This window comes from Felis catus, chromosome B4 (assembly GCF_018350175.1).
Source record: "Felis catus isolate Fca126 chromosome B4, F.catus_Fca126_mat1.0, whole genome shotgun sequence".
Taxonomy (NCBI): Eukaryota; Metazoa; Chordata; class Mammalia; order Carnivora; family Felidae; genus Felis; species Felis catus.
In genome coordinates, this window is record NC_058374.1 from 42109672 (window position 1) to 42122387 (window position 12716).

The window sequence follows — 12716 nt, forward strand, 5'->3', positions numbered from 1 at the left end:
TAGTTCTTTGGGGATTCCTAAAATTAGCAGTATCTTAATGGTGGAAAAAAATCTTAATGGTTGTTCTCCTCAGACTCCAGGAAAAGATGTGAGGTCACGGCGTTTGCAAGTTTGGTCCCAGGCTTTGCGGTTAGGCCTTGACTCCCTCCTTCTGGGCGGTAAAGGAGAGAGCCCTGCTGAATTTTCAGCTCTGTGGCAAGCACGGAGAACGGTCTGTAAGGAAGCAGCCAGGAATGCCAGCAGTGAAAAACTGAACAAAGAGAAGTGATTTTATCTGGTACAGTTCCAAGGTAGAAAAAGTGGAGCAGGTGGGGCCTTGTACCCCACCCCGCCCCCCCATGGGGGGGGTGGTGGTAGCGGCACATATACAATCATAGTAAATTGGCAGGAGAAAAACACAACAGATTCCTGGCTAGAGGGGGAGAGATAAGGCAACGTGCATGGGGGAGCCCAGAGGGGAGACACGGGCCCTCTACTCCTCCCACGAGAGTTTCCCCTTTGGCCCCAGATGAAGACTTGGCTGGCAGCAGAGGCACGGCTAGGAGTATCATGTCTTCCCACTCCCTGGTTTCCATGTTCTCTGTGCTCTGAGGCGAAGGAGGGCTGTGGAAAGGGAGACAAGTGGTTTCTGCACCAGCCCGGCGCTAGGCCACCTGCAAGAGAAGAGATTTGATTGGCAGGCTGGTCGGAGTTATTCCTTCCAGTCTCTGGCAGACTCTGGGGGCCCAAGTTTGCCGTGATCGTATAGTACTCTGCGTCGTGGGGGCCCAAGTTAGAGTGGTCAGTGCCCCACACTTGTTTTCCCGGGAGCCAGGCTACCTTCAGAGTCACTCCAGGTTTCAGTACCGTCTCCCTGCCATCCGCCCCCAATCTATTGCTCTCGTCTATAACTTGCTGGTTCAGCTTAGCTACAGGGATGGTCACTTACCAGGGAAGTCGATTATTTCGCTTTCTTTAACTTTTCTTTCCTTGGCACCATTACTTTGTGAACATAAGGCAATATGAAGAGTAGGCTCAAGAAGAAGACGTGGCCAAGAAAATAGACGGATTTATACACCTGTGGGGAGATACCGGCCACTGAGCGAGAGACAGAGCAAGGACCGTCCTCACGGCCTGCGGTTTCAGCGATTTCCGCCCCCTCCGCTTACCTTAAACCACTTGTCCCATGTGAAGAGGCAGAAGGCAGTCATTGAGTAACCCATGAAGAGCCAGTGGATGGTCTGCTGCACCAAGTAGTAGAAGGGTTGTAGGATGGTAATGGAAGCCAGGTTGCTCAGGGTTGGGCTCTCCTGAATTAGCCTGGCAGCCTGGGGAGCGAGGGGAGAGGTCGTGAGTGTCTCGCTCGTCGTCGTCCCTGTTCACCCGGCACCCCTCGGGCCTACCTTTCTCTCCACGATGACAATGAGGAATTCCATCTGGAAGCAGACCAGGTATCCCGAGTGGAGGCCGTGCCAGAGGGCCAAGAAGAGCAGCGACAGTCCCTGGGACAGTTCTTTATTTCCAAGGAACTTGAGCCGTTTGAAGACGTAACTAGAGAAAAGGGTGGGTGGGGACGGGCCTCAGAGCAGTGCCTGCTGCCACGCTGGTGGCTCCTGCTCCGGGTGGTCTGGGGTGAGGGAGGCGGTGCCATCAGACTAGCTTTAGAAAGGAAAGGCAGGGGGGCGCCTGGGTGGCGCAGTCGGTTAAGCGTCCGACTTCAGCCAGGTCACGATCTCGCGGTCCGTGAGTTCGAGCCCCGCGTCGGGCTCTGGGCTGATGGCTCGGAGCCTGGAGCCTGTTTCCGATTCTGTGTCTCCCTCTCTCTCTGCCCCTCCCCCGTTCATGCTCTGTCTCTCTCTGTCCCAAAAATAAATAAAAAACGTTGAAAAAAAAATTAAAAAAAAAAAAAAAAAAAAAAAGAAATGAAAGGCAGGGGCACCTGAGTGGCTCAGTCGGTTAAGTGACCGACTCTTGGTTTCGGCTCAGGTCGTGATCTCATGGTTTCGTGGGTTCAAGCCCCTCTGGCCGTGCAGAGCCTGCTTGGGATTCTCTCTCTGCCCCCCTGCCTCGGTCTCTGCCCCTCCCCCACTCTCACTGTCTGTCTCTCTCAAAATAAATGAATAAACTTTAAAAAAAATTAAAAAAAGAAATGAAAGGCAGCGGAGTCGATGACTCTGTTCAGAGACAGCAAACAGACCTCACGCTTAGCTGAGTGAGCTTGGGCGAGCCACTTTGTACAAGACGACTGTCTGCTGAGCGCCCGGTGCCTAAGCTGCAGTGCTGAACAGGGCAGACCGGTTCTCGTGCCGCTCAACACTTGTGCGTTGGTGGGGACAAATAAAGACGTTTGTAAACGGCAAAGGGGAACATGAAACCAGGGCGGAACTGGGATTAAAATTCAAGGCACCTCTCGGTCTTGCTTGTGCCTTGCGAACGTGACAGGAGTGGTTTTCGGGGGGCCGGGAGTGGAGACGGAAGTCAGTATGTGGTGGGTGGGTGCGAGAACGACAAGGTTCTACCCAGAGTGGGAAAAGATGGATCGCGCATCCGTGCGCTCAAATCTGGGAAAGTGGTGGAAGAAGCTAGGGTCCGGACCCCCGTTCCAGCCGCTTACCGGGCCACCCAGGCATTGGTGTTGATGTTGAAAGAGGCGATGGTGCCGGTGAATCGGGGGGTCGTTTCAAAGAGCCACACCTTCATGTTGGCACAGGCGTCCCACTTCGCCTTTCTGTGTTCGTCAAAGTCATTGAAGCCCAGCCCTGTCAAAATGCACACTCCTTCCTGAGGGAGGGAGCATTCCGTTAGCATTCCTGCTCCTCTCCTCCCCACCGCGCCCCACAGCTTGTTGCAATATGACCCCGGTTCATCTTTCCTACTTACTGTGACCAGCCAACAGGTGACGTACTTGTACAGCACGAACTTGCCCCAGAGCAGCATGTACATGCAGCGGAACCAGAAATCGTGGTTCTTGAGGAAGGAACACACAGGCATTAGGGATACTCCCCGGGCAAGGCCAAATGCCCTTCATGTTCTTCCCTTCCAAACTTGAGGCTGACTACTTCATGTCCACCTGACGGTCCGCTTCGCTGCCCTTCTAGTAGGCTAAGAGGAATACGCAGGGAGCCCAGTGAACATCCATTCACCTTTTTCTTTGAAGAGTCCCAGAAACAGCATTGTCCCTAAACTCTAACGCACTGAGCATTCGGGACACGGAGCACCGAGGGACTTTTATATATCCATGGTCAATGTTAGTTTAAGGAGATAAACCTACCCAGAGTGCGTAGGGAGCTGCTGCAAGCCTTTCAGCTGGGCAGGAGCAAAAGCCAGCACTTCCCCCTCCCTTGGTTTTTGAATTCCCTAGAAGCCCCCAATCTATCAAGAGAAGAAAACAGGCTGGAGAGGACCAAAAGCTGCTCTGCTCCAAGGAGTCACTTGGCTGTAATAAATCAGGCTAAGAGCTGCTCCCGAGGGAGGTAAGGGGTGCTAACAGTGCACCTGGCACAGCCCTGTGCCCACGGAGGTCGTTCAGTGCTGGCTGATGAACATGTCGCGGCCCGGCTGGCATTGACACCAACTCTCACAGATCTAGAGCGAAACCAACATGCATTTGTAGATGGTGTTACCCGCTTCTTGGCTATCTACAGGGATCCTTGCCTGTCCATTTCTACCTCTGATGCAGTCACACTGCTGCTCCATTAGTAAGCACTCACTTCATAGTCTTCAGTGAGGAGATAGTCTTCTGTGATGTGGGGGCTAAGCAGAGTGTAGCCCACTAGGTAGACAAGGCCCAGACTCAGGCGCTTGAGAGCAGGTATGGTGCTGGAAAGGAACAAGCAAGGTCACAACGGACAGAGGCTATTCCCTTTGCCCTCTGACCTTAAATTACGGAGAGAGGGGTTTCAGAGTGTGGCTATCCGCCCGGAGGAGGACGAGTGGCTCTCCGTCCAGAGCCTTTATTCAGGGAAAGACAGCTCTCTGTGGTTGGCTTTGGGCAATGGTGAACGCGAGACCCTGCGAGTCACAGGGGCGGGCAGGGTGGGCAGGGGAGCGGTGTGGACGAGTCTGTGGCTTCCCCCTCAGGGCTCCTACACATCTCACGGCCTCACCAACCGCCTCCATCCACACTGGGACCGAAAATCCAGTGCGGAGGACTGGAGGATGACCAATCCTCAGTCTGCTCCTTCCTACCCTGGTTGAATCGAGGCCCAAACACAGGCTAGACACGTTCTCAGGAAAAGGATTTTTCTGGTAACTTTTCAATTTTCTACTGTGATATATATATACACATATATATATATATACACACACACACACATACACACACACATTTTTATATATTTAACAATCTTTTCTTTTAAACCGAGAAAACGGGTTTTAAAGGCAGGGACGTGACTGTTCAGGCAAAATCCTGTGGCATAAAAGCGAATTTTTACGTTTGTACTACAGGGTCGGAATGGCTGGCTGGAAGTAGCCTACGCTGAAATGGGCCCGCCACCCGCGCTGAGCAGGTACGGAGCGCCCGTTACGACAGTCCGGGGCGTGTGCGGCACAGGCCTGTGAGCCGGGGCCGTGCTGGAGAACGCAGCCAGGGCTGGCCTGCAGGAAGGCACCTAGAAGTGGCTTTGTATTGGGTGAGATCACCTATACAGAGGTCTCGACCAAGAGGGGCAATTACCTGTTTGGTATCTTCCCTGGTATGTCAGTCAGCTGTCCCTGCACCAGCTTCATGTAGTGGTTCATTGAGAACTGGGGCCCTACCAAGAAGGCCCCATAGAAGTAGGAGAAACCAGCAACTTCCAGCAGGGAAGGGACACCCCGTATGGCATATTTCTGTTGCTCAGAGGACAAGGAATTCTATGCCGAGAAGAGAATGAATGGTTCAGGATAGCCTTGAATCTCCCCCCAAGAGCCAGTCTGCGTGTTCCCCACCCTGGGACCCCACTGAACTGGGGTTCTTCAAACAGCCGTCTCTTTGAGGGCGTGACATGGAGAAGAGTAATTGCCTCACGTGGAAATGAGTATGTGCGGGGGTAACTTAGCAACAAGTGGCTGCTGCTTTTCCAAACGCCATGCTGGCACTGATCTCTGGACTTTGTGCGAGAGCTGGATCCGGGCAAATTAGATTTGCTGATCCGTGCTCAGTGCTATCTGAAACAGAACTCACACAGGCCGGGGATGAGGTAGAGGCTCTGCCCCTGGCATCTGGGTCCAGTCTTTTCATTACAACAGCCTTTCTCCTTCCCTCTGGTTCAATTCCTTAACCTCTCTGCAGAGGAACGGGAACTTACCTGATCCTTCCCTCCGTCAAAGTAGTCAACAGCCAGACCTGAGCAGAGAGAGAAGGTGTGGGTAGAGCAGGGGGAGAGGCCACTGAGGAGGTGGCCTGTGGACTGAGTGTAGCCAGGAGTGGACCGGGGAACACAGAGTAAGTTTACGGTCAGACGGGGAAGAGCTTAGGGGTAAAAGGGGAAGGCAATGAGCCAGCACTCACCAATCAGCTTCAAGGTCAGGACACAATGTGGCATTGTCCACTTGATATCATAGTTGCCAGTGGCTGTGTAATAATATCCGGCAAGAAGGTAGGCCTAGGGAGGGGGAAGAATTTATTCCATCACCAGCTAGGATTTCTTTATTTTCTCCCTGCTCTAAAATCCACTGTATTCTTTCATTTTCCCCTTCTCTTGGTCTCCTCCTTAAAGGCTTTTGTTTTTAAGTTTGATCTTTTAAATAAAAAAAAAAAATTGTTTATTCATTTTTGAGAAAGAGAGAACGTGAGCGGGGAAGGGGCAGAGAGAGGTGGGAGGGACAGAGGATACAAATCAGGCCCTGCTGACAGCAGACAGCCTGATGTGGGGCTCAAACTCATGAACCGTTGAGATCACGACCTGAGCTGAAGTCAGACGCTTAACCAACTGAGCCACCCAGGGGCCCTAAAGGCTTTAAGTTACTATACATGGAAGAAACTGAACCCATGGAGGGGAATGCTCAAGGCTTCTCAGCAGAATGAGGGCTCAACTGAGAATTTGGAGCTTAGAGTCCATAGCTCAGTCTCAGCTGGTTTTCTGCCTGGCCTTTACGCGACACCCCTCCTGGACAGCTAGCTGGGTAGTCCTGGTCAAAACCAAAGAACAAGAATGGCGCAGTCCTGTGCAAGGGCTCAGCTGTTCAGGTCATCGTCACTGCAACCTGCAGATGGGGCGCCTGGCGCCTGCGAAGAGTGACCTACCTGAAGCCATGCTGCGGAGAGATGTCGGGAGAAAGGACTAGAAATCGGGTCTCCTAGGTCACTTTTTCTGCGCCACAGTCCCCGACCTCCCCCCTCCCCCGAACGGCTGTTGGGCTGTTGGCTGTGGTCTGAGCTGCCGAGGGAGAGGCGTTTACCATCTGGAAGCAAAATGTAGTGAGGACGGCAGTGACGGTGCGGCCCATCAGTCGAAGGATGAGGAACTGAAGTCCAACACACAGCAGGGAGTGGTAGAGCTGATTTCCTGGAGGCGGAGAGGACAGCAAATTTTAGCCTGTGGTGGTTTTGGTTTTTGGGTTTTGTTTTTGTTTTTTCGCATTCTCACCTGGGCCGAGACTTCTAAACACAAAGAGAATATTTAAAGAAAAAAACCTTTGGTATTAGGATTTTTTTCTTTTCAAAGAGACTCAGATCTTGGCGGGAGGGAAGGAAATGAACTGTATACATATAAGGGATCATCAGGGCGTTGCTGCATTTCTGAGTGTTTGAGCTAAAGGGATGCTCCTGAAGAAGGCTGCTTGCATCTTGCATCCAGTTACAGCCCCAGCAGAGGAAATGATGGGGGGCTGGCAAAGGTAACCAAGCACTCTCAAAATGTTATCTGGGAAAGGGATGCACGGAAAAGGAAAATTAAGCTCTGGTCCTGTGCATACAAACCCTCTTTGCAAGCAGAGCGTTATTAACTTCCCTAGCCATCACACTCTCTCCAGAAACTCTGTTTAATCCTGTTCCTTCCCAGGTTCCCTCCAATCTCCGTGCTACTGCCAAGTTCACTCACCAAAGTTAAAATAAGCAATTGAGAGGCCTGTAAAGGCGTGGAAGAGATGGATGAGGTAGCTGTCCTTGAAGTAAAGGTAACGCCGATAAAATACAGCCATGGGGTAACCTAGAGGGGAGAAAAATCAGTCAGAGGGTCACGCATGCCTGATGCCCTCCCGGTTTTGGAAGTTTCTCTGGCATGAAATGCAGCCCAGAGTGGAAAATACGTCCCTTATGTGGATGACAGCAGAGAACAGTATCCAAGAATCAAAATTTGCCTTGTAAATACAAACTTAAAACTGAAGATATGGGGGCACCTGGGTGGCCCCGTCGGTTAAGTGTCCAATTTCTATTCAGGTCATGATCTCGCAGTTCGTGGCTTCGAGCTCTGTGCTGACAGCTCAGAGCCTGAAGCCTGCTTCAGATTCTGAGTCTCCCTCTCTCTCTGCCCCTCCCCTGCTCGTACCCCCCCTCTCTCTCTCTCTCTCAAAAATAAATAAAACACACAAAAAATTTTAAACTAAAGGTATGAATTTTATACTGAGGCAATACAAAACTGGGTCCTAAGACTAGGTTTCCTTTATAGCCTATTAAATATTGCTAGGAATTTTCTCTTGCGTTTTTCTAAACGACACAAGGAATTGAGGGTGCCTAACGATGCCCTGAGATGCTAGTTTACACCTTTATGCTCGATTATGATTTCATCGCCTGTCCTGTTAGCAGAGTAATGTCAGCTTATTAACATTATTAAGAGGACAAATATAAATGAAAACCAGGCTACAAAATGGGATTACTGACTGACATACAGTTGTCGACTCCTCACATACTGAGGTCTGGGCATCAACTGTGTTATAAATCCATGTAAATATCCTGGGGAAATGTCATCTAAAGCTGTGATTCCGAGTATAGTCCCAGGGCCACGACGACGGAACTACAAGGGGTCTCTGCTGGGTCATAAACTGATTAGGCGTGGCGAAAGGCAGCTTACGGAATTAAAAAGGGTCAATAACATTTGGTATTTCTGAACTACAATCAGTATGTTCCATGGCTTTACTACACATTCAGTGTTCTGTCAAGGAGCGTTCTACTTTTTTTTTTTTTTTTTTTAATGTTTATTTGTTTTTGAGAGAGAGACAGAGTGTGAGCAAGGGAGGAGCAGAGAGAGAGGGAGACACACAATCTAAAGCAGGCTCCAGGCTCTGAGCTGTCAGCACAGAGCCCGACGTGGGGCTCGAACCCACGAACCGTGAGATCATGACCTGAGCTGAAGTCGGACGCTTCATCGACTGAGCCACCCAGGCGGCCCAGTCAGGAAGCGTTCTATCAAGAAGTCTGACTAACGTGCCCAGAAATACTCCTCCTGCAGCAGAGCACGTGCAGAGAACTGGAATCCCCACGTCTTTCTGGAAGGACACTTCACATATCCTATCATTTGATGCATAATTAGTGTTCCTGAGCTGCTCGTGATTTATAGTTGCTGCACCTCTTGCTGTCAAATTATAGGTTGCAGTTAGTTTTTCGTGGGCAGTATGCTGGTATGCGTGATTAAACTCTGAGATGCTTAGGAACGTGTTGGACACAAAGAAAGTGCTCGATTATTTATTAAGTGAATAGAAAAATGGATAATCATGTTTTATATTGGCCTATGTCCTTCTAGTCCTTTTCCCTGTTTTTTCTTTTAATTTGCCAAACAGTTCGGGTATTTGTGTATCCTGGTTTTATCATGGAACAGTGTGTCAACTATTTGATCTTCTTGGTGCTAGGACTTGCTGATGTTCTTTGATTGCTGTTTTCATCATGGGCTAGGCTCTTTAACAAATTCACAGCTGCTTGCAAGTAGTTAATTCTGCAGATGGTCTATGGATCACGGGCTCATTCATTTGACAGATGTTTGTTAAATGCCTACTCTATGCCAGGTATTCTGATTATAGAGCATATAATGAGGAAGGAGGTGGCATGTAATGGTTTATTCTCTTTCTTTCTTTTTTAAAGTTTATTTATTCTGAGAGAGAGCAAGCAGGGGGAGGGGCAGAGAGAGAGAGAGAGAGAGAGAGAGAGAGAATCCCAAGCAGGCTCCTCACTGTCAGTGCAGAGCCCAATGTGGGGCTCAATCTCACAAACCCGTGAGATCATGACCTGAGCTGACTGAGCCACCCAGGCGCCCCTGTAATGGTTTATTTTCCTGCTAGCAGAAGATGAAGTGATATAGGATTAATAGGCTCAAGGGAGAGGGAGACATCTATAAACCCTTTCATAGTCAGATGAATGAGCAAAGAAACAGGATTGAGTCTCATTACATATCACATGGGCAGGGACAGAACACCAGGTTACAGCAAGTTTTGCTAAGAAGCAGAGCCAGGTACTAGAAAGTATATAGAATAGGGTCCAACTGCCTTAAATTTTTTGCTTTTCACTTTTTAAAAATATTTATTTTTGAGAGAGAGAGAGAGAGGCAGAGAGAGAGGGAGAGAGAGAGAGAGAGAGAGAGAGAGACAGAATCTGAAGCAGGGTCCAGGCTCTGAGTTGGACACAGAGAGCCCGACACGGGGCTTGAACCCAGGAACCACGAGATCATGACTTGAGCAGATGTTGGACGCCCAACCTACTGAGCCACCCAGGCACCCCTCATTTTTTTTTTTAAAGTTTGTTTAGAGAGGGAAAGTGCGTGTGAATGAGAGGGGGAGGAGCAGAGAGAGGGAGAGAGAGAATCCCAAGCAGGCTCCATGCTCAGCATGAAGCCCGATGCGGGCTCGATCCCACAAACTGTGAGATCATGACGTGAGGAGAAATCAAGAGTCGGAGGCTTAACTGAGCCACCCAGGCGCTCCTGCTTTTCATTTTTAATGTTTTAGAAACAGGAGTACAAATGAATAGAAGCGATAAATAGGGTAGATCTTAATTATCTAGAGTACTGGTAAATGAGTTCATCTATAGATAGCGAAGAGCTTATCTCTTTAGGCACTAAGACCTTTAACCAACTGGAAGCACTAAAACCATTTAGAATGCTTGAAATTAAAAAAACAAAACACGACACACACTACTCTGCTCCCTTAACCTGAATATACTTAACATTTTCTTGGTGATCTGGGCCATAATTATTCTGCAGTACAGCCATGATGGCTTTGTGACCTGTCGAGGAGTGTGAAACCGTTTGCCCGGACCCTGTAGGCCCTCCACTGTTCGGCATTCTGAGTTCTTGTATCTGTTTCTTATGGCCTTCATGGCCCCTCCCTTGCTATTCGGGGATCAGGAGTCACTTCTTGAGCTTCGAAGAGTTCCTTTCCCAATTTCTACTTTACTGCAGGCCTTAGAAACCGTAACTTTGTGTAAAGTTGTTAAAGGTGTAAAAAAAAGATGTAAGAGCCAGAGTCTTGGGTGCTTTCCTTACAGGAGACTTAGTGCACAGGCCTGATGACATCTGTTCTGGCCGCTCCAGGCCCCTTCCTCCTGGTTTCAGGTATATTTGGGGGGCGGGGTGGGGGTTGTTGAGTTCCCTACACGCAAGAAGATGGAGCACCTGGCAGAAAAATTAAAGAAGGCAGCAGGCCAGGTTACCACAGACACGGAGGTCCTAACAGAGAAGAGCAAAGCCCGGAATGAAGCCTCAGAGAGAAGAAGGAGCTGTGTGTCAGCCGAGTTGCTGGGACAACCCAGAGCTGATTTTGAGCGTAAACATCAAACCTGGCTCTTGGCTGCCACTCAGCTCAGCGGGCTTCGGGGCCTGGCTGCCCAGTCACCCCTAGAGGGATGTGCTGTTTGGCGCAGGATGTTGTTCCTCAAGCTGTTTCTGAGTCTTAACGCTTTTTGATGGGAGTCGACGCTGACTGTAATGGCTGCAGTCACCGGAAGAATCTTTAAAAACCAACGAGAGCACCTCCTCGCTCACCGCCCACCCACGAGTCTGATTCGGCAGGTCTGAGTGACCGTGATGTGCCGCAAGGGTTAACAAGCACCACCTCACGAAAATCCGAAAGCAAGCCGGCAGCACTTACTAGGTCCTGAGAATAACATTCTAAGCCTGATGGCCGGGGGTTCTGGTCTTTCCCATAATAGCACCAAACATGCAGAGAGGTTTGTTTTATGAACAAATTTGCAGCTTCACGCAGGTAGTTAATTTCCTAGATATCCTGTGGATCGCTGGCTGTCTCGTTCCTTTGACAAATGTTTATATAAATGCCTGCTAAAGCCAGGTATTCTGTTTATGAAGCATAGCAGAACTTGTTTGGCTATACTGTAACTGTTTCTTCTTTTTGATTACATTTTAAAGGTGGGGAGGGCTTCAGAAACTCATTAGCAGATGAAGGATGATGATCTAACACATATTAAACCTTGAGGATCCCCTACTGGAATGGGAATGTTCCAACAGCAAAAACTAGGGCATTCAAAATGCTCTGAACCTCAAAGTACGCTGAAGTGGGTCCTCTTCAGAGGTTCAGCAGTCATGGAGCGTTTCCAGCTGTACTCTCCAGTCACTGGATCAGTCAGGTCCAAGCGCCACTTGAGTCAGAAACTAGGATCCGTCACAACCTAGACTGTCATGGAACTCCTTATTCTCTGTACGGTAGTTGTGAAATTACTTGTTAATCCTACAGGTTTGGAGGCTTCATTTGAAGAGGTAGAAATGAGCTGTTTAGGGGTACCTGGGAGGCTCAATCAGTTAAGCGTCTGACTTCAGCTCAGGTCATGGGTTCGAGCCCGGCATCGGGCTCTGTGCTGACAACTCAGAGCCTGGAGCCTGTTTCGGATTCTGTGTCTCCCTCTCTCTCTGCCCCTCCCCAACTTGCACTCTGACTCTCTCTCTTTCTCAAAAATAAATAAACATTAAAAAAAAAAAAAAGAAATGAGCTGTTTGTATTCAAGTCTGATTAATTTCTTTGACTTTCAACCTGTATAGCTATTTCTGGACTCTGGAGGAATATGGTATGACCCCATTTGATCAGTCAGTGGTTCATATTACCCCGGTGAAAGGAATATAGAGCATTTTTGGCAAGTGTGAGAGAGAAGACAGAGTTAGACAGAACTGCTATGTGTTGGCTTAGTCAGATACTTATACCAGTTTTGTCAAAGAAGAAAACTACCTCAAGCACCATACAAAGAGTTGGTATAATGTCCATAGCATACTGTAGTGGTGTTCAAACTTTCTGCTCTCTTTAGACTCTTAAAAATTACGGAGGACCTCAAAAACATTTGTTAATATGGGTACTATCTATCAATATCTACTGTATTAGCAAATAAGAGGTGCCCAGGTGGCTCAGTGGGTTGAGTGTTCGACTCTTGATTTAGGCTCAGGTCATGATCTTGTGGTTTTTGAGTTTGAGCCCCACATGGGGCTCTGTGCTGACAGCGCGGAACCTGCTTGGGATTCTCTCTAAATAAGTAAGTAAATGAATAAATAAATAAAAGAAAATTTTAAAGTATTTAACTACTAATTCATTAAAAAATAGTAAACCAGGGGCGCCTGGGTGGCTTAGTCGGTGAAGCATCCGACTTCAGCTCAGGTCACGATCTCGTGGTCCATGAGTTCGAGCCCCGCGTCGGGCTCTGGGCTGATGGCTCAGAGCCTGGAGCCTGCTTCCGATTCTGTGTCTCCCTCTCTCTCTGCCCCTTCCCCGTTCATGCTCTGTCTCTCTCTGTCTCAAAAATAAATAAACGTTAAAAAAAAATTAAAAAATAAATAAATAAAAAATAGTAAACCAATTACATAATATATAACATACTTTTAATGAAAAAAACT

General features: G+C 48.8%; 1 protein-coding gene across 2 annotated transcripts in view; it reads right to left on the minus strand.

The window, feature by feature from the left end:
* Nucleotides 1-243: 243 nt before the first annotated feature.
* The window catches only part of LPCAT3 (lysophosphatidylcholine acyltransferase 3), a 40703-nt gene continuing 28230 nt past the window's right edge, over nt 244-12716 (minus strand). Inside the window, exons 2-13 of one of the 2 annotated variants that reach the window (XM_045061317.1) lie at nt 7002-7109; nt 6361-6467; nt 5471-5564; nt 5268-5305; nt 4655-4833; nt 3690-3798; nt 2860-2946; nt 2594-2760; nt 1383-1530; nt 1149-1307; nt 929-1057; nt 244-603 (exon numbers count right to left, since the gene is read on the minus strand). In XM_045061317.1, the coding sequence (XP_044917252.1) occupies nt 941-1057; nt 1149-1307; nt 1383-1530; nt 2594-2760; nt 2860-2946; nt 3690-3798; nt 4655-4833; nt 5268-5305; nt 5471-5564; nt 6361-6467; nt 7002-7109 (1313 nt within the window). In that variant the 3' untranslated portion in view covers nt 244-603; nt 929-940. Of the gene's footprint in view, nt 654-928; nt 1058-1148; nt 1308-1382; nt 1531-2593; nt 2761-2859; nt 2947-3689; nt 3799-4654; nt 4834-5267; nt 5306-5470; nt 5565-6360; nt 6468-7001; nt 7110-12716 lie in introns of both variants that reach the window. The other variant, XM_003988348.6, reaches the window with a different exon arrangement.